Source organism: Rhodnius prolixus, unplaced genomic scaffold (assembly GCF_049639745.1).
Source record: "Rhodnius prolixus isolate KJV_2025 unplaced genomic scaffold, Rpr scaffold_8, whole genome shotgun sequence".
NCBI classification, from domain to species: domain Eukaryota; kingdom Metazoa; phylum Arthropoda; class Insecta; order Hemiptera; family Reduviidae; genus Rhodnius; species Rhodnius prolixus.
This window is the reverse complement of record NW_027411593.1, coordinates 12,309,377-12,335,257: the sequence shown is the minus strand read 5'-3', so window position 1 is coordinate 12,335,257 and position 25,881 is coordinate 12,309,377. Positions and strand designations below refer to the sequence as shown.

The following is a 25,881-nucleotide window of genomic DNA, read 5'->3' as shown; positions in this document are numbered from 1 at the left end:
GCGCACGTTGTTGTTTGAAATATGACTCGCAGCCCACGATTCTACCGCGCCGATATATTATATATATATTCCCTTGATTTATACACAGCTGAAAATATGAAAGCAGGCCGGCTTTAGGTATAAGAAGGCATACACAGACACACACCTATATATATATATACACTCAAGTATATACTCTTGGGCATCAATTTATAAAAGAAGGGGGCGCGTTTGTCCGTAAGTTTACCGCAGGGCCTTCTACAGTTCTTCTTACGCGAGGCCCCCAATATTGTTATTACCTCCTTCTCCTCCTCGGGTTTAATAAAACCAAAGAGCGCACATTCAGATGTTATAGTCGTTGAGTTTATTTCATGGAAGGCAATTATGCAAAATATCTTCCAAGTAGTTTGCATTTGATTTCATTTTTTTTTTTTTGTTTTAGTAATTTTTAAAGTACCATTGCTACCGTTTTGTTTGTAGTTGGAGCAACTCCTACCTTACTTATTCAAATATATGTTACTATGGTTACATTCAAAGATGCCCGAAGGTTTTTAAACAAATATTACAATTTAAACGCCCATTATTCAGTTTAATACTATAAATTTTGAATATTTGGTAGATTCATAAATTCGAGCCGTTCTATTTGAATTATACTGACGGGATAAATTGCACTTGAACAACGAACGAACACGATATCACAATCGCGTAGTTCTGAAGTTACCACTTTGAAAAACTTCTTCTGTAAGAAGGCCTGAGGCCGTAGAAGCGACTCGAATCTTTTTTTTTTCTAGTTTGGGAAAACTTGTTCTGAGAATAGCCAGAAAGTGGAAAGTACCAAAGGGATAGCTTGTACATCAACGTCTAAGCTCTGCGAAGAACATGTTGGACTGGATGGACAAGGAAGACAATATTCATTTCGGTTAGAACTGCTGCTTATTTTGACATTAACGCTAAACTGTGTTGAGAGTAATGCTGCCGTAAGGAGAAGACTATTTAATAGCAAAGGATCATCCACCAACACGATAACTTGCCTCGATAATGAACAAATATATGACTAATTATCCATTCAGAACATTTGAAGCTCTGTCCTAGTTCATAAATGTCGTCTTTTCTGAATATTCTGATGAACTACGCAAATTTCACAAACAGAAATGACTTTCACAATTTCCTTGTAGAGGATTTTGAAGCATAACCAATAAGTTTTTTTTTTTTGTAAGTAAAGAAGTTCTATCGTAAATAAGTTCAATAAGTCTATGTCCTAATTGTTCTAAGATTGGGGGGGGGATAAAAAATGACAGAAATCAATTTTACATATAACCAATTCTTTAATTTGGAACTTTTATTGAATAAACAGACTGTCTGGAGCGGAGATAACCAGCGTTGAAGCGCAGGACTCTGTTCGGAGGCCGACAGTACACCAAAAAAGGCTCCAAGTAAATCAATGACTTGCAGTAACAAGTAAAATTCAAATAAATAAATGTAAATATAAGTCAACGGTTATGCTAACCATCAGAGCCTACAAGTGTTGTACTTTAATAGATCGTTTTAAAATAAATAGTATAAGGTTTTTAGTACCGTAAGGTTCAGCAACATCAAAACGAATTACCAACTTTTCCTTTTATCATTTTTTTGTTCGGTTCAAAAATAGACTACCGGTAAAAATATTTATTTAACAAGTGTGGAAAGTAGTACTTTTCCTCACGCGAGGCAGGGTTTGCACGCACGAGCGAGCGAAGCGAGGCGAGTGCAAGTGCAAATTGCCGAGTGTGAGGAAAATACTTGACACTCGAGTTAAATATTATATTTTTTCTGCAACCATTAGATTTATTAACTAAAAAGATTAAAAATTTCATTTTTACAGTCTACAAAAAGTAATTTATTTATTATAAAAATTTATTGTTATATTACAATTATTTACATTACTTACGTATTTACATTACTTATTACATTTTCTGCTGTTTCTTTTATTGATGGAGTGTTTTCTAAACAGGAATCGCAAAAATCCATTTTAAATTTCTATAAGGTAACACTATAACCTTTTTAACTGTTATAATTAAAAATATCTAATTATTTATTAAAGTATTATTTTTATTTCTATATTCCTTTCAATTTTTATTTTATTTTTTAATATTCGTTTTTTAATTATTTAGTTACGTTAAATAAGCTTATTAAAGTTTTACAGAAAATATTTATGTTAATAACAAAACTTCTTATATCAAGGAAGCACAATAAAGTTTTTCCACTCACTTGTGCGGAAAGTGACACTAATGGGAATTTTTCCCCACTTGTGTGGGAAGTTGGGCATTACACAGCTGATTTTAATTGAGTAATGAGAACTTCCCTACATGGTTGCAGAAAAATTAAATTTTAAGTAATTTTTAATTAAGTACGATCTAATAATATAAAGCAGTAATCGTCTTCCACTTGGTAAGAAAAATAAAACCTAAGTCTATTCTCCTCAAGACAGAAACAAGAGAAAGAAGGCGGCAAGAAAAATAATAATAATAACAGGAATGACTTCTACGCGGTGAGTGCCCCGTAGGGATTTTAATTTATGAGGTGTTTGATTAGCAGTAATAGTCTGTCTATAACATTGGATTAATTATCTGTTTACACATAAATAAATATAAATAAAATAAAAAAAAAAAAAATGCAGTTAGTAAGGGAGCATTGAACACTAAATAAAGATGAAGTCTGACCGATAGCGGCTTTTTTTTATATGTGTAGCGAGCGCCTCACGGTCGGCCAAAAGGCCTTTTTACCATTTCCTATCAGGTTCACGTTATTACATCACGACGTTTAATAAATCTTACTTTTTTCCCCCGATAGAAAACACAAAGCATTTCACACCTTTCTGTCTAAATCTATATTACAGTTTTATATTTTATATTTTTTCAGTTTTTTGTTTTCGTACCAAAGAAGTGTATTCTTTATGTAAAATCATAAATTCATGTAATATATTCATTAATTTTGTATTTATTATTTTATTTTATTTACTACAAGAAAACGAGAGAGAGCGTTAACTCTTTAAAATGAAAATTTGTGTCTGCCCTGCCTCGCATTACGTGCAGAAATTAGTGGTTTAGTGGTTTGCTTGGTCATATATATTTATAAGCGGAAATGTGACGTAACATTTGCATCAGATTTGTTGTGTATTGGTAATATTTCCTGTTATAGTCTGTAGTCTGTGTTAAAAAAATCAAGCTGAATAATAATAAAATAGAAGTTTTGTATAAAAAACTGTAAAATCTCATAAACAGTTGAATATTTTTTTTTTAATATCCATCCCATTCTGTCCGAATTTCACACCCAACCCAAATCATAAAATGAGTCCCTTGTAGCCCACAATTTCTTACAATTCAGTTCTAGGTGAACTATTCATCTACAGAGAAATTTGTAAAGATTTTTCAAGAAAAGAATGTCAAAGGAAATCTAAACATCTACCACTAATAAATGGGTTGTTACGACAATAAGCAGGCTGAGAGCGAACCACGCTGAGCACGGATCGTATCTTCACAGGATCAACAAAAGGTTCTCTCTCCTCTTTGCGTAGATTGCAATGAGGAGGAGGATTTCAAATATAAAATAAATGATATGTCCACTTTATGTGGTAGAAAGGAAACGAATGTTTGTCGACTTGTACAGGTATTTAGATGCACCATTTCGCTACGAAGACACAATATTCTCCACCAACATCTATGTGCTTAAAGCTATAGCAGAGCTAGCAATGAAATATGATTGTATTTACGAGTAAAAGTTGTAGAATGAATTGAAGAAAATGATTAGAGAAGGATTACGTGATTTTAATTTCGGTTAAGCTATAAGGATGGCAGGAATCTAGAGTACTGATCCATCCATTAGTTCTAGTATATGTAAATAGTTGTATATAGTAGAGGGATGAATGAGTGAAGCGAATGTATTTATAAGTAAGAATGGGGAGTGAGTGATATTCTAGTGATAAGCACCTAGACGATGCTGGCTGTATGGCGGAAGCCAATGCCCAAAAAAAAGGCAAACAAAATCTATCACAGCTCATTCCGGGTTTCCACTCAGTAAATTAGATTGTCGGACAATTCCAACACAGAGGTATGAATTACGCCATATAGTCATTTCACACTTCTAGAACATTACAGTACTAAGATTAAGCGCCTTCACAGTGTAAGGTTGTTTATCCGAACAGAAATAAATAAATGCCTTTTAAAGAACCCTCATTTTACACATAACTAAATGCCCAACACTTCACTGTATCGCCAAATGGACAAATTCAGTTCCAAAGTAAATAAATTTGAACCGAGTGATCGATAAGTTAGATTGTGAAGGTCTTTAAAACAACAGTTATAAAATTAATATTGAGACTATTATATCGGTCTTTTCGCAAAGTAAAAAGCTTTTGATAACATCAAACATTAAAAAAACAAAATGGAAGACATCATGTAAGCTAAATTGAGGATTATAACAATAAAAAACACTGACCTTCTTGGTGCCCTCCAAGTCCGCTATCTTCTGAAACAAAGGGCTGTTTAAGTATATATTCCCTTCATTCTCGTCCATTTCTTTTGTTACAGAAATATCTTTGTAAAACAAGAATTTTTTTCTTTGAAGCTTCAATTTCGAAAAAAAGAAACTTTGTTTCCAGGTTTATTGATTTCGAATCCATATATTTATTACCGCAAGGATCATTGGGTTAGAATGAGTCCAGTTTCCTGGACCAAAGAAGGCTTATAAATTAAGGAAGGTGACTCTTTTTTTGCCAGAATCTTAAGAAATATTCATTCTATTTAGCACACAATTTTAAATTATACTTAAAATATTCCCAACAATAATTAAACAAATTGATCAGCGACTTCTATTTATAAGATTACCAAGCAAAGATTACCTCCTCTTAATTTCAGCCCTTCTGATTAACAAAATAAGTCCTTTTCCCATATTCAGTTTTTGATATTTTATTTACACATACAAACTTAACCCAATTTATTCAAATATATTTCATGGAATATTTTTTTTTATTTGTTTTGTAATTTACAATCTGCGTAAATATATACAATAAGTAAATAGGAGGTGAATGAGATGAACTGGTGCGGAAGGAGAGCAGGAGGAGAGAAGCTACCCAGCGGGGGCCACTGGCGATTCAGTCGGCGAGGAGTATTAGGAATGTCAGAAGAGGCAAGAGACTGTACAAGAGGATTTGAGCTAGTAGAGGAATTTTTGATATTTATTCTTAGCAAGTTGGTCTATGAAGGGAATGTTGAGGTCGGTGTGAAGGGTAAGGTTAGTCACGTAGAAAGGTGCGTCAGCTATCTGTCGGAGGAGTTTTGACTGAAATGTCTGTACCGTCCGTAGGTTTGTTGGTTTGGCTGAACCCCACAGCTCTAGTTCGTAAGTCCACATAAGTTTAAGGATAGTACTGTATAGTAATCGTTTAAGTTCTATGGGCAATTTAGTCCAAGAAGTCTGTAAAGCAGTTTCGCACGTTTCGTCATTGCTTGTCTTTTAAGTCTAGTGTGTGGGTTCCACGTGAGTCTTTTGTCTATGTAGAGACCAAGATAGCGCACCAGATCTGTACAAGGAAGAGGATTGCTGTTGAAGAGGGCAGGTGGACAAGAGCCCCGCCGGAGAGTAAACGTGGCGTGCTGGGCATTTCTGAGGGTTCATTTTAATCCACCACTTCTTTGCCCAGGATTCTATTTTATGTAAGTGTGTCTGTAACTTGTATGAAGCTGATGAAAGTTGTGTGCTTGTGGTTAGTATGGCTGTATCGTCAGCATATGTACAGAGTAGTGTAGAGGGTTGTACAGGTGTATGTCTGATGTGTATACTGTGTAGAGAACGAGGCCAAGTATACTCCCCTGATCATGGAATATTTGAATATTTCTAAATATATATAAACATTATTCAAAAAACTTTACTTCTTCTTCGTATTTGAAAGAATGTTAGGCGGGCATGAATTCTCTTGCAAAGTAGAATGAAAATAAAATAAAATTGCAACTTAATGACAATATATTTAATACTCTGCAATGATTCGATTTTGATTTGCCGAAGAAGAGACTTCCAGATGACCGATTCAATCTTAAGAATAATGCACAATGAGTTCTAGAGGGGAAATTAAAGGCCAAGAATGAGACTGAAAGAGAATTTTAAAAAGGTATGGTGACGATCTCTCTGAGACTTAACATCACCAACAAGCTAAGAAAGTTATGGAATGTAATTCATCCTGAGGAATGAATGCTTCAACTAACAAGGACGATAGTAGTCTCCAGGTGCTGCATAAGAAGTGGAAAAACACTAAATTATTTTTGGAAGAGAAAATACAGAATCCTTTCGTTTAATTTATATGATCTTTGAGCACCTTTGATATGTGATTGAGCCATAAACTTCAACAACTTTATGCGTACACAGCCATAAACCCAGTCTCTCAGCCAGAGGAGATGTTACTACGAGGGTCGTTTGAAAAGTCTGTGCAAAAATAAAAACTACTTAATTTTTTTGGGTAAACCTTTTTTATTTTTCAACATAGTCTCCTTTTAGGCTTATACACTTCGTTCAACGCTGCTCAAGTTTGTTGATCCCTTCCGAATAATAGGATTTGTCCAAGTCTGAAAAATAGCCATTCGTTTCTGCAATCACCTTCTCGTTTGAATAAAATCTTTTCCCCGCCAGCCATTTCTTCATATTGGGGAACAAATAGTAGTCCGAGGGAGCCAAGTCTGGAGAATAGGGGGGATGTGAAACGAGTTGGAACCCTATTTCCATTAATTTTGCGACCACAACTGCTGAGGTGTGAGCTGGTGCGTTGTCGTGATGGAAAAGGACTTTTTTGTGGGCCAATCGTGGGCGTTTTTCTTGCAGCTCGGTTTTCAAACGGTCCAATAACGATGAATAATATGAACCTGTAATAGTTTTACCCTGTTCCAGATAGTCGATGAGGATTATTCCTTGCGAATCCCAAAAGACAGTCGCCATAATCTTTCCGGCCGAAGGAACGGTCTTCGCCTTTTTTGGCGCAGATTCCCCCTTGGTAACCCATTGTTTAGATTGTTCTTTGGTCTCAGGAGTGTAGTGATGTATCCATGTTTCATCCACAGTGACGAAACGACGCTTAAAGTCCTGCGGATTCTTCTGGAACTGCTGCAAACCGTCTTTGCAACACTTCACACGATTTCGTTTTTGGTCAAGCGTGAGCAATCGCGGCACCCATCTTGCGGATAGCTTTGTCATGTCCAAATGTTGATGCAAAATATTATGTACCCGTTCATTCGAGATGCCCACAGCACTAGCAATCTCACGCACCTTCACTCTTCTGTCATCCATCACCATATCATGGATTTTATCAATGATTTCTGGAGAAGGTACAGAGTCACCATAATGTTTATCAAGCTTCTCTTTAGTCTCCTGAGGTGTTTTGCCTTTCATAAAGTAGTGTTTAATCAACACACTACTCGACTTCCTCGATTCAAACGAATGCCAAACACAAAGAAATAGACCGATCTGGCTGAAACTTGGTGTGTGTTCTTCCAAGAGATGCTACTAACTAAACATAACCTCGATACGCGCCAGTGGTGCTATCTCTCTGACTTTGCACGGACTTTTCAAACGACCCTCGTACTTCCATAGAGTACCACACATGCAAAGAACTTTCAGAAAATTTATCTAGTAAAATTAACTAAACAACATCTTACTCTTCTTGGGCTCATCCTGGAGAATGGTGTGGTGGACCTGGAGTGAATGTGGATGTAAATCTCCACCGTGGCCCAACCCACTCAACTCCATGCTCAGCATAGCAGCGCCTGCACACAAAAAAGAAAAACTATCATTAGTAGGCAATAAATGCTATAGAGAGAAAAGTCATCAATTCAAAAGAACTGAACATAAATTTTGGTTAAATTTAATTTATTAAAAATTTTGCCCATCTCTGATTTTTAAAGGATTTTCTCTTTTAATAAGACCAATTTGATTAATTTAGTTCTCTAAACGTTTTAAATTTATGTAGTACTTCGTTCGATAAAGTGCATTAAAGAAATGCAATTTCAAACTAACATATTACTCGGTCTGTTTCTACAAACTGATATAGTCTGAAATATTATTTGTTGGCAGCCAAAGATGCGTGTAAGTTAGCAATCTGCGGGTAATGTAGCATACGTTAAGCCATCTTAGTTAAAATTAAAAAAAATAAAAATAAATAAATAAAATATATTTAATAATGGATCCCTAAGCACGAAACATCCCTAAATAGATGGTTTTCTAAGTTGTATTAGTGTCAGGTTAGGACAGGTTTGCTAAGTTCTTAATTGCATACTCTTATCCTAGACTTACCATCTCTGGTAAGACTAGAGATGGGGCTGTGTACCATCACAGGTTCACTGTTCACTCTTTCGAGAGAGAAGCTGCACTTATCTGAAGTGTTTATCTCTGATTTATAAACAGGGTACTTTTATTTAAAGACTGCTTTATGTCGTTTCTTTTCAATCCAGTATATTTAACAAGTTCATTATGATTTAGTTGCACAAATATTTGAAATATTTTGAATCTTATGCATACTGCGTGTTAATATTATCATATCTTTAGTAAGGCTACTTTTTAGAAAAAATTGTCTAGGAAAAATTAATGGGAAATCAGTAACTTTAAGGTAATGGAAATCTCTAGCTTGGTGTACACCTTAAATCAAATTAAGGTAATCAAAATTATCTTAACTTTCTAAGTTTAGGCTTTTCTTTCTAAACATTTTGAGGATTTTGGTTATGGTACAATTCGGCCTAAAGCCTAACCTATTATTTTTTTTTACACCCTGTTACCAGGTCTTTGAAATTTCTTTTTTCTGCAACCATGTAGGAATGTTCTCATTACTCAATTAAAATCAGCTGTGTAATGCCCAACTTTACCTCACTAGTGGGGAAAAATTCCCATTAGTGTCACTTTCCTCACTAGTGAGTGAAAAAAACTTTATTGTCCTTCTTTGATATAAGAAGTTTGGTTATTAAATATTTTCTGTAAAACTTTAATAAGCTTATTTAAATTTATTTTATCTAAATAATTAAAAAACGAATATTAAAAAAATAAAATAAAAATTGAAAGGAATATAGAAATAAAAATAATACTTTAATAAATAATTAGATATTTTTAATTATAACAGTTAAAAAGGTTATAGTGTTACCTTATAGAAATTTAAAATGGATTCTAGTGATTCCTGTTTAGTTTTTTTTTTAGTTAATAAATCTAATGGTTGCAGAAAAAATATAATATTTAACTCGAGTGTAAAGTATTTTCCTCACACTCGACAATTTGCCCTGCCTCGTGTGAGGAAAAGTACTACTTTCCACACTTGTTAAATAAATAACTATTACCTGCATTAAATGCACAAAACGAAAAGGATTTAGGTGCCCGCCATTTCTGTGTATTATAGCGATAATTAAATAGGTTGCTGATAGTTCGATTAGCCTATAAAACGATTTAATACACCATCTACTCAGATGAAGTTATCGCTTTTGCTTTAAGTTCTTTACTTGCAAATCTGGCCTTCCCTAAAAAGCCCTTAAGAAATTGATAAAAGAATTTTATTTTGAGTTAAAAAAACAATTTTAATAAAATTATATAATTAAATAAAAAATCTTAATAAGAAGAATGAAGTAAAATTTTCTTCATTAAATAACCAATAGTGAACTATTGGGAAGCAAAATAATTAGGGGAATTGCGTTAATTTTATACATACATAATTAGTAAAAAATTAAGTCAATAGGTATGCGGAAGTGAACGTACCGTGTTATTAGTAACACTTGGCTTGAAGCACTGATCTCGAAATAAAGGAAATATGCACTTAAAAACAACTGTAACATATTATGTACGTATAGTTTTCTCTCTCTCTTTGACAACAACTCCTGGATACTTACTGCCTATTATGGATTCAGTTACCTAGTAAGTACTACAAAATAGGTACAACTCACAAAGTGAGCGGCCAATATACTTATTCCATCATAAAACAAAATATTTTACGGTTCACAGGTGTACCGAAATGTACACAAAAATCATTTACAATCTTCTATTATTCTTTGCCCACCTGTTCGCAAGTGTTTTAAAATTGCAAATTTTTATCAAATTGCTTTCTTCGTACGGTTCGTAAAGTCAACACCCTCTTGTATTTTTAAAGAAATATTTCCGTGAACTGTGAATTCATTATAAATGTAAAATGTTTGTTTTTTTGTGAATCAATAAAAAAGTAGAAGAACAGACAGACTGACGTTTAAAGTGGAAACTAGACTATAGCAGCGGTTACTGGTTTTATCACTTATTGTGCAACTCGCATAAACCGTCTGACCAATTTCCAGCATTCCCACGTAACAATAAAAACTAATAGATTCTGCTTTCATGCACTAACATGGAGTATTGGGGATTTAGATTGAAATTCTATCTCCCCCAACAAATGATTCTACAACTAAAACAAAGATAATCTGAAATCAAGTAGTTTTCTCCAGATAAGGGTTGAATGTGGACTAGAAATTTCTTAAATAGTTGATAAATTCAAGGATCTTAAATTTTTACTTTGAGTAAAATGAAGGCCTATTTTTTTTAGGTGGACTTTACGTCCAACTACCAATTAGCTGTCGTGGACGGAGGCGAATAGCAAACATACTTTACTACAAAGTTCTCATATTAAACATTAAATAAAATCCAAGGCCTAGCCCGGGAATCGAAAACAGTACCACAAATTCATGTTAGTTTTACAGGTCTCGTCTCTAATCGTTCGGCTTTCCGTGGCGCCAGATTTTTCTAGATATGGCTGAATATGTGCTTGAAATTTCTTATATTAGCTCGAATAGCTCGGTTAGTATCATTCCATATAATTTTATTTGATTCCCTTTCAATTAAGCTAATTACTAATAACTAAAAGAGATTTCTAATGCCTAAATTATTAATTATAATTAAGAGAAAACTAGAGAAATTTCTTGGAAAATTAAGCATTTACAGAGCGGAAAAACCTTTTTAATAAAATGAGAACAACAAATTTATTTGAAGAGGGGATTTTTGGAAAACTTGAAAATAAATAATTAATTAAGAATATTTCTGAAAGGTAAAGTTACTAATAACAAATTACTTTCTCTGACGACCGGATGTAACAGCTTCTATTCTGCAAATTAAATCCAAAATTCAAATAAATAAGAAAAGAATTCTGATAAACTGATTCTTCAAACCAATTAAATTTTTTAAAATTATTTTTGTTAAAACAATCTTAATTAATAGCTTCAATAACCAATTTAAATTTATCTGAAAGTCCAATTATAGCCTCATTACTTGTCGACAAGATGGCGAAGAGTGATGGAGAAGAGGAATACTCTTAGAATTACAATTAAATGGACATTGTTCAGTGATTAAGTGAAAGTAAATGTCACGATTCAGCTAACTGATAATGATGATGTTTAACGAAAAGTGACAATTTGGAATTGATAATGGATAAATGATAATTTTGATTGTTAATTGAATTTAAGCTAACAATTCTTTATAAATACAAGAACTTGGGGATACCATTTCTTTTGCTAGTTTTCTAACCACTATTTCCTTCTTTAAGAAGAGATTTTCAATGGACCTGGAGAAATTGATTTTTATAAAGATTACTTTCACTTTACGACACAAAACTTCCGAAGATATTGACCTTCACCCAAGTACCCTACATTGGACTGTGCCTTACTTAACTTGGAAAACCCTTTACACGAAACTGAAATTACAAAAAATTAACGGTAGCTTCAGATATGAGAGACAACCAAGAGGTCTGCTGGGGTTCTAATCATCAAAGTACGAAACAAATCTCTGTACAAGACACTACTGAGACCGATCTGGTGGCAGGAAGCCAGTCTTTGGAGTTCTACAAAATCTTGTAGAGAATTAAACATTATTGTGTTTGAAATTCAAAACATTACCTCTGTATCCCATTCTTTAATATAGTATTTATTCCTTGATATATACAAAAGAATATCTATCCTTCCCAGTGCTAAGTCGATAAGTCTTATCGACTACCATCAATCCTGCCAATCTTCCACGTTACTTGTAACAGTCGTTTGCCACTAAATTTTCTCGACACCTAGCTTGCTTTCTATCCGCAAAGTGAATAGACTACTCTACTCTAATTCAACATACCTCTCTGATTGTGGTAGATGAGCCCTAGCGTCTAATCTATTGTTAATCTGGTTTAAATAAAAAGAATCTGCTGCGACCACTCACACGTCATGCTCTAACAACTAATTTTCAAGCTTCTACCTCAATAATTATCATCCTTACAGAAAGCACACTACAATCCTCGCCAAAAAGTATGCTAAAAAGAATTTTCCTAGTAATGTAGAAAAAATTTGGAGAAATCTGTAAAATTAAGGCTCACAAATAGAGTCAAATTACCCTTTTCTGATCATTATCATGTCACCAATCAATGAATCGTGGAATCGCCAAGAAAAATGGACGACATTAAGATCAACTAATATCGACCTGACCCAACAGGAGCCCAAGTTTACCTAGTTTATGAAGCCTAATTGTCTGAGAGCAACCACTTAGTTCTGTGCTTGGACATAAAGCTGAATTCGGCAATGAAGTGGAAATCACTAACATTATTGAACGATTCTTTTTGCCACACCTACGAAGATACATCACTCAATTTGCGGCTCCCATTTTTTTTAAAATTAGTATTAGTGATTGTTTAATCATAAAAAAAGATAAATGATTAAAGGAACTAATACACATATAACTGGCTGTTATATCCGGTAGTGCATACATAATATATTGTATACTCGGTGCCACTGTATACATATATAACCACCCACAGTACACATATATATATATATATATGTACAGTGGATTCAGTAAAAAGAGACAATGAACAATATGCTACTTTCTAAAAAGGGGGTAACCGCATCCTCAATTTATCATTCAATCAGATAAAATCCTTACAATACAATTTAACAATCGAACATTTTAACAACTTATTGTTTCGCAAAAATTATTTAGCAATCAAGTTTAGGTTTTTATTTGTTTTTAATTTTTTTTTTTTTTTAAAGAAAATATTGAGTTTTACAAAATTTTCCAAGGATAATCAACCATCTGTAAACCAAGATTTTGCCTTTTATTATTTTCCTAGTTCATAATTACTTAGTAGTATTTTTTATCATTTTTTTAATGTAATAATTACTTTAGTATTTTTTTTTTACTGTTATTGGAGACCAATAACCCAATTCATTTTGTCGGAGAAGTGTAAGGTACCAACATCAGTATTATTTTATGATCTCTCAAAAAATTAATTTATTACATGTTTATGAAGTAATTGTACAGCATTTAAATTAAAACGCAAGCAATATTTTTGTGGTTTTAAATTTTTTGGAGATATATACAGACAGACACAAAACAATTTCTGAAAATCAAACTTCCTGTTACGAGAGATATTTCCGGTGAAACCGGTACTTCCGGTGAGAGGTTCTTGAAAGTAATAAAGTGGCTCTACCATTTGACGATATCGCATGAAGCTAGAGCGATTCTAAAGTTAAAAAAAAGAACTAAGTATTTGTATTTATTTTTTGATAGACCATGTTGGTCGAGAATAACACGATCGACAAGTCTTCACCTTAAGAGGAACCTTTCTTGTGTTTGTAAAGTACTTGACTAAATGTATACAAAAAGGTAATTTCTGACAGAGTCATTATATCGTTGGTTACGGAAGTGTATGTACATGGTATTTACTTGCTTACGCAGCAAACACAATGCCAGGATATTTTTTTTTGTTTTTTGGCAAGTGACAAGCCATTTTCACTTTTGTCATTAGTGATTCTGTATTTTCTTTTACATAAATATATTTAAATTAACAAAAATTGGGTAAAGAAATCAGCGATTTCTTTTTTATTTATAAATTTTTCAATATTGACGGTTTTATTGAGTTATTTGAAACAATATTAGCCACAATAAATTATTTTTAAACGCAATTTTTTGAAGGCAGTAGTGCCCGATTACCGCTATGTGCAATATTTTACGTAAAGTTAAATTACAAGCAGATCACGTGCCAACAACACGTGTTGACTTATAATCAAAGGATGCAGTACAGATGTGCAATATTATGAAATGGTACAGTGCAATGAAAATTACCTTAACTTGAATAAATTTTAACGTAAACATGCAGCTTTGTCAACATTTTTGGTTAACCGTAAGTAAAAAGTAAAGTAAAGTAATTGCCTATTTTTTCAGGCGGGCTTTTATGTCCAACTACCAATTAAGTGTCGTGGACGGTGGCAACTAGCAAACATACTTTACTGTAAATTTCTTTTATTAACCATTAAATAAAATCAAGGCCTAAGACCGGGAATCGAACCCAGTACGACAATACATATTAGCTTCGCAGGTATCGCCTCTAACCGCTCGGCTACCGTGGCGCCCTGGAAAATTAAGATAATAAGATAAGTTCGTGTTTAGAGAGGACAGAAAGTAAGGTAATGGAAAGAAATATCAAAAGAGGGGCGTGCGAAAAAGATAATTAGCTTGAGAAGGTCATTGACAAGGTCTTAATGTGTAACAGTGTTGAGATAATAGTATTTGCAAGTCTAAATGTTCGACTAAACTGAACTGAAGAATGAACTTTTTTTTTTCTTTTTTTTTAAATAAGCTGCTAGATGACCAACAGCCACTGTTGATTGTGGCCTGCAGATCCTCCTAAACCTCTTCCAAGAGCCGAGAGTGACCAACATTAACGGAAACTAGCCTAACTCACGTCCTCGTAGATAATATTTTAAAATAATATCTCAGGCTCTCTCTCACTCCAAAAACCTGACTCATTCACTAACATGCTAGACGCCAATTCTACACGGGGGGAACTCAGTCACTAGTTGGGCAATGGAGGAGTTCTGCGGTTCTCCAATTGTCCAACTTTGGTGACACTACCAATTATAGTTTTCTACATATTTCTCACCAACATCTCTTTCTCTCTCACTCTTTTTACGTCATTGGTACACCCAGTAATTATAAATAGTAAGTTTTTACCCAATATTTCGTGTATAATTAACGTTAAGTGTGGTTTTCTTTTGTGGTAAATTTAACTAGATTTTTTTATTTTGTTTCTGTCCATTGTATCATAAATAAAGAAAACAAATCTAAAATATATATATTTTTTTTATTTCTTTATCATAATTGCGGCAATTAAATAAAATCTGGTGATAAACGCCTAAGATTTCCGGATTTTACTATTCTGGTTGTTCTAATATGCAATCGTGCATTGCTTAGTATAGCATCCAGGAAATACTGAGCGATGTTCGAAAGAAAGACGGTAGTTACGCTCTTCAATGGCGTTTCACTATCGTCACAAGTAGATATGTTATGAAATACAGACCAACCTATTTTTGTGCGGTAGATAGGGACCGTATAAAAGGGTCTCCTTCAGAAAATACGTTAAAACTTTACAAAATAGCGAGAAAGTGCTTTCGAAATAAAATAAATAATCAAATCACCATAGAAACATTTTTAAAAAAAATTAATTTCTTATTTTAAACATGTAGAACTCTCTACACTACTCTGTACATATGCAGTCGATACAGCCATAGGCCATACTAGCCACAAGTACACATCCTTCATCAGCTTCATAAAAGTTACAGACACACTTACATAAAATAGAATCCTGGGCAAAGAAGTGGAGGATTAAAATGAACCCACAGAAATGCCACATTTACTCTCCGGTGGGGCTCCTGTCCACCTGTGCTCTTCAACAGCAATCCTCTTCCTTGTACAGATCTGGTGTGCTACCTTGGGTTCTACATAGACAAAAGACTCACGTGGAACCCACACACTAGACTTAAAAGACAAACAATGACGAAACGTGCGAAACTGCTTTACAGACTACTTGGACGACGCTCTAAATTGCCCATTGAACTCAAACGTTTAATATACAGTACTATCCTCAAACCTATGTGGACTTACGGACTAGAGCTGTGGGGTTCAGCCAAACCTACAAACGTAAGGACGGTGCAAACATTTCAATCAAAACTCCTCCGACAGATAGCTGACGCTCCTTTCTACGGTGACTAACCTCACTCTTCACACCGACCTCAACATTCCCTTCGTAGACCAACACGCCAAGATTAAATATCTAAAATTCCATACTGCTCTCCCCACTTGCTCCAATCCTCTTCTACAGTGTCTCGCCTCCTCTGACATCCCTAACAATACTCCTCGCCGACTGAATCGCCAGTGGCCCCGCGACTTCCTTACAGTCTGAAGAACTAAATCTCTCCTCTCTCCCACTCACATTCTCCTCTCTCATATAGAGAGTGCTACCGCTGGGTAGCTTCTCTCCTCCTGCTCTTCCCGCTCCAGTTCATCTCATTCACCTCCTATTTACTTATTGTATATATTTATACAGATTGTAAATTACAAAATAAATTTAAAAAAAAAAAAAGTAGAAATTTTCAAAATGAACATAATTCAAAACAACTCGTCTCAGACCAAAACGCGCATATTCTTGTGATGAACTGGTTCGAAATCGCTTTCATAACATCAAGATATTAGTGTTGATTTACTTTTTTGTTACCATGTAGTGGGTGTTGCGTTTCAGCGAACGACGCTCGTTTGATCAGCTGCTTGTAAACGTTGCGTTACCCAGATATACACGTTCGTAGCTCTTTTTTTTAAATTCAAACTTCTTTCGGAATTGTTATCTACTGTTAGAAAATGCCTTTCCGATCTTCTGTCAAGCTGGATTCCTGCATATATTTTATCCATTGTCATAGAAACCGGGTTCTTCTTGACAGTCTTCATGATCTGTTTTTAATTATTGATAATTTCACTAACATTTACGGGTTTCGATAAGATTATTTTCGCTGAAAGTGACAAAACCTTCTCCGCAGATTTTATATGCTAGCACAAAGATTTCTGATGATAACCTTGATGTGTTTCCGGTTCCTACTGATGACACATTCAGCACGAATTTAAATTGTGTTGTTTTACTTGAGCAACTGCTGCAGTAGTCGTGGTTTTTTACATTTAGCATATTTAATGAAATAGGCTAATGCAATATTTAGAATCTCGATACATATTCATATACCGCATTAAAAAGAAAAAATCACATTTAAAAAGACCGCAAAAAAAGTTTAATTGATTACTACTCAGTTTTCGCGTCGGTGTTTCTACATGAGGGAATAATCTGCCTTAAGAGGAGCTTTTTTAGCGATTTATCAAAGGATGGGTAATAGGCTAATTGGTCGGTACGATGAGTGAAGATGATGTGGTTTATGATGCTTCGATATCATTCGAAAAATACAGAATTTCCATTGAATATGAAAGTAGGTTGTCTATAAAAGAGGTCTTAGATTGTGGTTAGGTTATTTTTTAAACCTATTTAATAAGTTTATGAGTAAGAAATATCAAACAAAAACCCTTAGTTGGAAAACAGTCTTACCATTTCCGGAAATGTTATTTTAAAAAAACGCTTTTTCAACTTTAAAAAAATAATTTTATAGGAAATCACTGAAGTGTTTTACTTGAGTTAGGCCATAACCTGACACTAAGCCCATCATTTTGGCTTTGAAGTTGCTTTTTTAAGGAATTACTCATCTGAGTAGGCTCCAGAGGAGCAGCGTTGGCTCTCTTCTCTCAACGATACCACTTTATTGAAAGTGAACACGAATAATATTGAGAACAACTGCATTTTTGTTACAAATTATAAATTTACTAATCACTTAAATTACGATTTCAGAAACTCGTGCATTAACAACACCAATAACTCCAAATAACATTGGAACACCTAATTGTTAAGCAAAAACATTGAATTAGCATCTCTTATATTCAAATAATTGATGTTGAATTCATCATTGAATCTATCTATACAATTTATCTTTGTAATTTAAATTCACTACAAAAGCATATTTTTTATTTCATGAATATTTTGACCGTTAAAAATAAATGAATAATCCCAAAATTACGCAATGAACAAATTAATTACGTAACCAATACAAAGAGACCTTGATCATTTCTAACTGGAAACAGTAATAAAGGAATCGGAATCTTAACGAAGAGACATTATTTGGTTAAGAAATTGAAATCCATGTTAGTGAGAGAGAGCGCTCTCTCGTGTCCGCCGTGGGCTTGAATAAGTTTTGCCGATGTTGAAAGCTTTGTCTGCGGTCTATAAATAGTAATATAAACTACGCCAAAGTAAAATAAAAACAATTCTAAAGAGAAAACTACAAAAAATTTCCAATCTGATTACCACATTGAAAATAAAATTAATCAATGAACCGGAAAATTCTTGGTTTTTCCATACAAATAACAATAATTTCAATTAAAAATCATTATATTTAGAATTTTGGCTGGTTCCTTGAAACAATCTTATTTTTAATTAGGCATTGCTGCCAAAAAAAGAGGCTTATTATGCAAGGTATTTGCTCATTCGTTCATTTTTGCAAGATCTGTTTGTCTTAGGACAGTTTTTGCGCACTAAATCTCAGCTATACTCCAATGAAAGAGGTTTCATTTCGAATACTAACTATGGGAATTAAGAATTTAAAAGACTATTTTCACACTTCTCTTGTCTCCATCTTGGTTAGTTTGATATACTCGATCGATAGTTGGTCTTCGATTACACGGTTTAATTAAATGAAAGAGAAATACAAAACAAAGTATATCTGGATGCTTCTCTGCTTTTTAGGCACACCTAATCGATAGATGGGCGTAAACATCGACTACCAAAAAAAATAGAAACGGAAAAAATGGGCATTACTTTTTTTTTATAACCAACTTTAACCTCAGCAGTGTCACTTAGTAACGTGATACTTCCGGCATTTAGCCAATAATGGCCGATACCTTCGCTTCATATCGAATCCACTTGAACGGATGTTACTACTTGAAATATGTTTTTAAGAATTTTCTCCGTTTTCAAGTTAATTCTGTGCATACTTGCGATTTCACACAAAATAACTGTCATCCACTATTATAATTGAAAGTAGAAGAATCTAGTACACTGCATTTAAATGGAATAAATTGTAAAATTTGAAACAGGATTGTTTATCGTAAAATTTTTCAGGTATTTATCTTCTATCTTTAATCATATTTGAGCTACGAAAGTTGAACGAGTAGGTATATGCACGCAAAGCTGAGATGTATTGCGGTACTGTATTCACCATAGATTATTACTTAAATAGTTAACATCGAATGTTAGTTAGCATATCTGCCACCTTCTAGCGCAGGGGACCCCAAACTTTTTACACAGGGGGCCAGTTCACTGTCCCTCAGACCGTTGGAGGACCGGTCTATAAAATAAACTATTTTAAAGTAAAAAAAAAAAACAAAACGGGAACAAATGGAATATTTCAAATAAAGAACAAGTAAATTTAAATCACCAAACTGCCCCAGTATTTCTGTGGGAATTATGGGCCTGCTTTTGGCTAATGAGATGGTCAATGTCCGGTTTAGTTATAGTGCTTTGCCTTTCTTCCTACTTCTGCTGTTATTTTTCGGAGCCGTGACGCGTGCGTCCCGCCAAATATAGTGCTCCTCTCACTGACCACCAATGAAAGAGATACCCCTTCCGGAAGTGCAGCGAGGGCTGGATAAATGCCCCCTCAGGGGGCCGCGGGTCGTAGTTTGGGGACCCCTGTTCTAGAGCATCTAAAAAGGCATTGCTATACTTTTAAAGCATTGTATTTTTCAGTGTTTTTCTTTTTTTAGAACACAGAAATGTTCAAAACTCGTATATAATAGACAAATAAAAATGAAGTCCTCGAACGATGTGTTCAAATTGAAGGATACGTATTTAACATTTTTCTTTTATTTTTTTAATTAGTGAATTTATTTCATGTACTCTCAATAATCTAATTGTTTTGAAGCATTTTACAATTAATATTGCAGGAGATATACTAAATTCAAGATTCATTTTAAAGCCATTTATGAAATTTATCATTCATTAGCTGCTTGATTAGATTAAATCATAAATTGAATTCAGTTTCTACGATGTTAATAATGGGGTCATCCAAAAATAATCTGCAATTGTATTTTAATTCAGAAAACAAATACTTGGTTAGTTTAATCATTTCTTCTTCTAGTACTTCGTTAAAGTACCCTCTGATCAGAGTCCTTCGTCCCCTGTACACGTTTTACCTTGAATGATCTGGCAAAAACCTAGCGCTGTTCAGTAGGAGAACTTATCAGCCACTTTTTTCGTCTTTATCCATTATAATTCCTCCAAAATCTTATATAGAACGCATTTAAGATATTTAGCGTTATATTTGCTACCGGCCAAGCCGCAGATTTATGTAAAAAAGGTGAAGATTTCTTTCGTTTTATAGCGATAATTACGGTTCTAGATCGCAGAGATTTTCAGTGCATTTTTATTGTAAGGATTTTGCAATTCTTTGAGATTTCTGCTCAAACTTATCCTAAGATTATCTTTGAACTTTTTAAATACATTCCTGGTTTCTTGAACTATAGCTTGCACATTAATCTTTTTTTTCTTTTTTTTTTTGATAATTCGTTTATGGGCACTCCTGAAAGGAGTCACCCTTCTTGCTATTTCAGTGTAAGTGTATATTATTAAAATTAAAAATGTTAAAAGAAAATGTACGAATTTAAATATGAGAATTTATTAGGTGAAAGTCGTGAATCGTTTTTACATTTTTCACATCAAATGCCAAAAAGAAAATAATAATAATTTGACCCAAATAAATAGCATGAAATGCTGCCACTACACGTTCTACAAAATAAATTACTAAAATGTTACCAAAGTAATAACAATTTTAAAATTAATTAATTTTCGTTTTAGCTAAACCAAATAAAAAAAGTTAAAAAACAAAACAAAAAACAAAAATTCATCCTGTCTTCTTGAAAAGATGATTATTCATTACAAAGGACGGGTTGTTTGGATAAGCACGAAGTGGAAGGTAACCACTTTATGTTAACTGTAATCAAGGGTAGTATATCACCTGATGAAGACAAAAATCGTGCCAACATTGAGGAGAAAACCATTTAATATCTGATAGAATTATGAATAATATTCAAGACATCATCTGCAGGTTTTAGTGGAAGAAACAAACAATAATGAACTCTGTTGAAAGCGGCAGGTAAATAATTACTGACAAGGTATTTTTACTTCTTTTTTGTTTTCTTGCCTTTAAAAAAGCGGAAGTGATGTGATCGTGCACAATTTTTTTTTTTTTAAGGCGCTTCAACATATGAGATTACTGGCGCCCGGAGTTTTTTTTTTCAGTGCACTACTGATTTCCGGACAGTGTTAACTGCCCATCACCGGACGGTGAGCTGTTAGAAGCTCCTAGGAGGAGAAAATCTAAGGGCAAGCAGCTGGATTCGAACCTGAGATCTCCGCGTGGGAGTCCAGTACCCGCTAACCATAAACGAACCCTTCCCTCGGTGTCCCTCTGGTTCAAGAGATGGGCTACTACGTAAGCTAAGTCTCGAACATCACCTCCACTCTTCGTAGCATTACTCTTCCTCCAGTCTTCTATAACCTAACACCTCTACCAGTAGTGAACGTTGCCCGCTACCTTGGGCTTTACTTAGACCGAAGACTTTCTTGGAACCTCCACACTAGACTAAAAAGAACAGAACTAAATAGACGCTATCGACAACTTAAAAGACTTTTAGACGATTGATCTAAACTCTTTCTGGACAACAAAAGACTGATTTATAACTTCTATTTTGAAACCCATCTGGGCGTATGGAATAGAGCTGTGGGGTTCAACCAAACGCTCCAAAAGATTCAATCTCTTCAATCTAAAATACTTAGAACGCTCCATTTAATGTCTCCAACCTGACAATACACCTGACCTTAACATTCTTTTTGTCACACAAGTTGCTAAAACAAGATACAGAAAACTCCACTTAAACCTGCAGTCTCATATAAATCCTCAAGCTCAAAATCTTTCTTCAAGAAATCTTCCTGATAACCCGGAGAAGAGGTCTCGGAGAAGAGACAGTTGCCTCGTGATCTCCTCTCAAGTGAAGAGAGTGGACTAACAGCCTTTTTTGGAGTGTTACCACTGGGTAACTTCTCCACTCGTTTGCTTCATTTGTTATCACTGTCACTTACAGCGCCAACGTGCTGATTGTAGCACAAATAAATGCAAAAAACTAAAAACAAAAAGTGATCCCTTAATATCGTTTACTTCAAACGAAGCAATTTGGTGACCATCTAGATCTAGTCAACAACTATAGGAAACCGGAACAAGCTTTTACGCACTTACACTTCCGATGGTCTAAAATTCTTTCTACTCAGAATCAAATATTTTACCAAAATTTAACTTCGAAAGTGGCGACTTGACCGGATCTGATTAAAAAAGTTTTTTTTAACGATTTAGTTAAAGTGAACGAAAGTAATATTTGAAGAATACATTAAAAATAAAAAATACAAATAAAATATATATTATTTGTTGGCTACACACAATTTTCGCACATGCGTATAGATTATTATCTTTAATTATAAAGGTAGAATTATTTCAGAAAAGAGTTCATTATTTACTTTATTTTTTTGAACGCAATGTTCCAGTTTAAGATATGATATGATGAAAAAAGAAATAAATAAACAATGAAATAAAAGTGTGTAGCAGCAAACTGTTCTCCTGCGATAGGATATTGGGAGATGACTTGAGGGTATATGGGGCCACTTGTGAAATATATGGGTGCAGACAACTCCATTACACCAAATGACCGTTTGATTTATATTACGGCCATTTCGGTAGATATGAATACAGTTTGTTACAGTTTACACATTAACACCAAAGTCAAATTATTACATGGAACTAAGAAATTGTACATAGTTAAAAATATAGTATGTACGCGCACGCTCGTTATGATATCTACTAGTGGCCTAACACATATTGGCACAAACATAAAAATATAAAATTTAATAATCAGATTTCTGTTTCGTATTTTCTGTAACCAATAAACTTTAGTGAAAGGAAGTGATAACATTATCTATTAGTAAAGTGTGTGAACACGCGCGAATTTTTCTTCCAACACATTTCAAAGTTTTTCACAAAATTTTGAAATTTTCCAAAAAGTTGTATAGGCCAGATTAATCTTATTCCATCAAATTTGGAATTTTACTTTTCACGCATACGAGGTGTGTTCAAAAAGTAACGGGAATTTTCGTTTTTTGAAAAAAATATTTATTTATTCATCTACATTAATATTGTCGCCTTCAAAGTAGTCCCCTTCGCATACAATACACTTGTGCCAGCGCTTTTTCCAATCCTCGAAACACTTCTGAAACTCGATCTTTGTGATAGCTTTCAGCGATTCGCTTTTAATGTCATCTATGCTTGTAAAACGACGGCCTTTTAATGTTCTCTTTATGTTTGGAAATAGAAAAAAGTCACATGGAGCCATGTCTGGCGAATATGGAGGCTGGGGCATCGTTAAAGTTTTGTTTTTGGCCAAAAATTCACGAACAAGCAATGAAGTGTGAGCAGGTGCATTATCGTGGTGCAAAATCCATGAATTGTTTTGCCACAAATCCGGGCGTTTTTTTCGGATTGCTTCACGCAAACGGCGTTGAACTTGTAGGTAGTACTCCTTATTGATTGTTTGACCTTGTGGCAAGAATTCATGATGCACTATGCCATTAAAATCGAAGAACACAGTGAGCATAACCTTCACATTCGACCGCACTTGTCGAGCCTTTTTCGGTCTTGGCGATCCAAAATGCCTCCACTGGGACGATTGAGCCTTAGTTTCGACATCATATCCGTAAACCCATGTTTCGTCACCTGTTATAACACGTTTCAGTAGATCCGCATCGTTGTCGACTTCATTGAGTGACTCTTGAGCAACTTCCATTCTCCGCTGTTTTTGTTCGAAATTCAACAATTTTGGAACAAATTTTGCTGCCACACGTTTCATACCCAAAACATCCGAAAAAATTTCATGGCATGAGCCAATTGATATGGCAACATCATCAGCGACTTCTCTGATTGTGATTCGGCGATCGTTCATAACCATTTCTTTCACTTTTTTCACGTTTTCATCGGTTGTTGATGTGCTTGGACGTCCAGGTCGTTCGTCATCTTCAACGTTTTCGCGGCCATCTTGGAAACGCTTATACCACTCGTAAATCCTTGTTTTACTCATAGCAGACTCACCATATGCCTTTATTAACATTTCACACACTTTATTTCATTTTTTTACGCAAAATTTAATACAAATTCTTTGATCCATTTTTTTTAACAAACAAAAATCGCCAAGCTCGAAAAACACGTCTAACCTTAACGGCTGCCACTTAAGAAGTAAACAATGAATATTACTGAAAATTTTATCGTACTTCAGGGGCATGTGTACCAACATAATAAAAAAAAAAATTTACAATCAGACTCTCCAAACCCGCGAAATTTAAAAATTCCCGTTAATTTTTGAACACACCTCGTATAACTTAAGTACTCTTAATCGATTTTTCTTAGGAAAACTTCATTTTTTTAAAGTTATAAATCTTCAGAGGTTTACGAAAATTACACAAAAAAAATCAGTGGAGACATTTTTTGTGAAAATATTAAAACTCCATTCAACAAAATAATGGACAGTGATTTTCTGTAACGGGAGAACACTGTCCGGAGGTCGGAAGTAGATGAGAAGGCTCTGTGCGTCAATGACATTATATTGGTGTACTTTAAATTGAAAAAAAAAAAAAATTAAAATGAAGTAGCAGTTTCGAAAACTCTCTTAGATTCCCGTAACTGGGGAAAAACCGTCCATTCTTCGCCGTTCAAAATTCTGCACCCGCACGTCTTTCTGATTTAATATTAATTTGTATTAACTCCTTAATACAAATATGATGACGGTAAGTTTCGATTCTCAGCAGATTATCAGCTAATTAAAGTGCGTTTTTTAGTTGTTTACATATTTATATACATTTCAATATCAGTGATCTTTGATGCTCGGAGTGTTTTCAGGCTCTAGCCTTCTAGCAGCTTCCCTCATTACAGACTACGCTATTGATCGCCACAAGCAATTAGTTCCTTTTGAAAGAAAATCATAGAAAACCTTCGAGGAAAACCCAGATGAGAGAAGGAACCAAAATATCCTTCTACTTATGAGACATAGAACATCTAAATAAGTAAAAAAAAAAAACGAATTTACCCGATTCCCAAACATTCAAATTTAGCAAAATATCTAAATAAGAGATTTTCTGTAAATTTAATAGTTATTATAACTTAGTGCAATTCTTTTTTCTTTTCTTTTATTACAGTTATTATTCATTTCTATTATTACATAGCTTTTATATTATGTAATAACTAAAATATATTCGTTATTATTTAATTACAACACCATTATGAAAGATTATATAAACAGTTTATTTTCCTCTTCTGTTTTCTTTTAATGATTATTGATTTGAAAAATTCTTTTGCGGATAAAAGAAGTAATTGAAGCGGATAGATTTATATCCAATTTTTCCTTCACATATTTATAACTCTAATCTAATTTTGATAGAATGTATATATGTAATAATGCAAATGCAACCTCTAGTAGAATATTTAATAACAGGGTTTACTATATATATAAAAAAATAGTTGAAATGTTTTAATGTTCAGTGTACAGAAAAGAATAGACTGAATATTATAAATTTCTTTAATTCAATATACTTTTGAATTTCTGCTCTGAATGTATTTTATATTTCAATTTAGCACCTAGATACTCTTACAAAAGATTCAATCACTTCGTTATTCACTAGAAATCAAGCTCAGTCTGAATTGATCAAGATTTAGCAGCCCCAACAAACCGGACAATAACCTTCAAAGCGGTAAACAGCCTGAGCTCTTCCATCGTCATCCTGCTCTGGCTACTAAACTAAAACCCTGAATCTACTCTCCTTCTCCCAACGCCAGTCTTAAGATGAATGGAGGTTTTCTCCTCTGTCACCCAAACTCTGCAAAAAGGGTTCTTCTGTTTTGAAACCTATAA

General features: G+C 34.0%; 1 protein-coding gene and 1 long non-coding RNA gene across 13 annotated transcripts in view; both read right to left on the bottom strand.

Moving 5' to 3' along the window:
* The window catches only part of LOC141450889 (uncharacterized), a 500,259-nt gene that overhangs the window by 172,075 nt on the left and 302,303 nt on the right, over positions 1–25,881 (bottom strand). The gene's annotated exons all lie outside the window — the stretch shown is intronic.
* Positions 1–25,881, bottom strand: part of LOC141450870 (uncharacterized) — a 250,752-nt gene that overhangs the window by 162,251 nt on the left and 62,620 nt on the right. For 8 of the 12 annotated variants that reach the window (XM_074121725.1, XM_074121733.1, XM_074121737.1 and 5 more), the window contains 2 exons: positions 7,656–7,763; positions 4,453–4,482 (listed from right to left, as the gene is read on the bottom strand). In XM_074121725.1, coding sequence (XP_073977826.1) covers positions 4,453–4,482; positions 7,656–7,755 — 130 coding nt within the window. In that variant the 5' untranslated portion in view covers positions 7,756–7,763. The remainder of the gene's footprint in view (positions 1–4,452; positions 4,483–7,655; positions 7,764–25,881) is intronic. The other 4 variants (XM_074121729.1, XM_074121734.1, XM_074121731.1 and 1 more) reach the window with 1 other exon arrangement.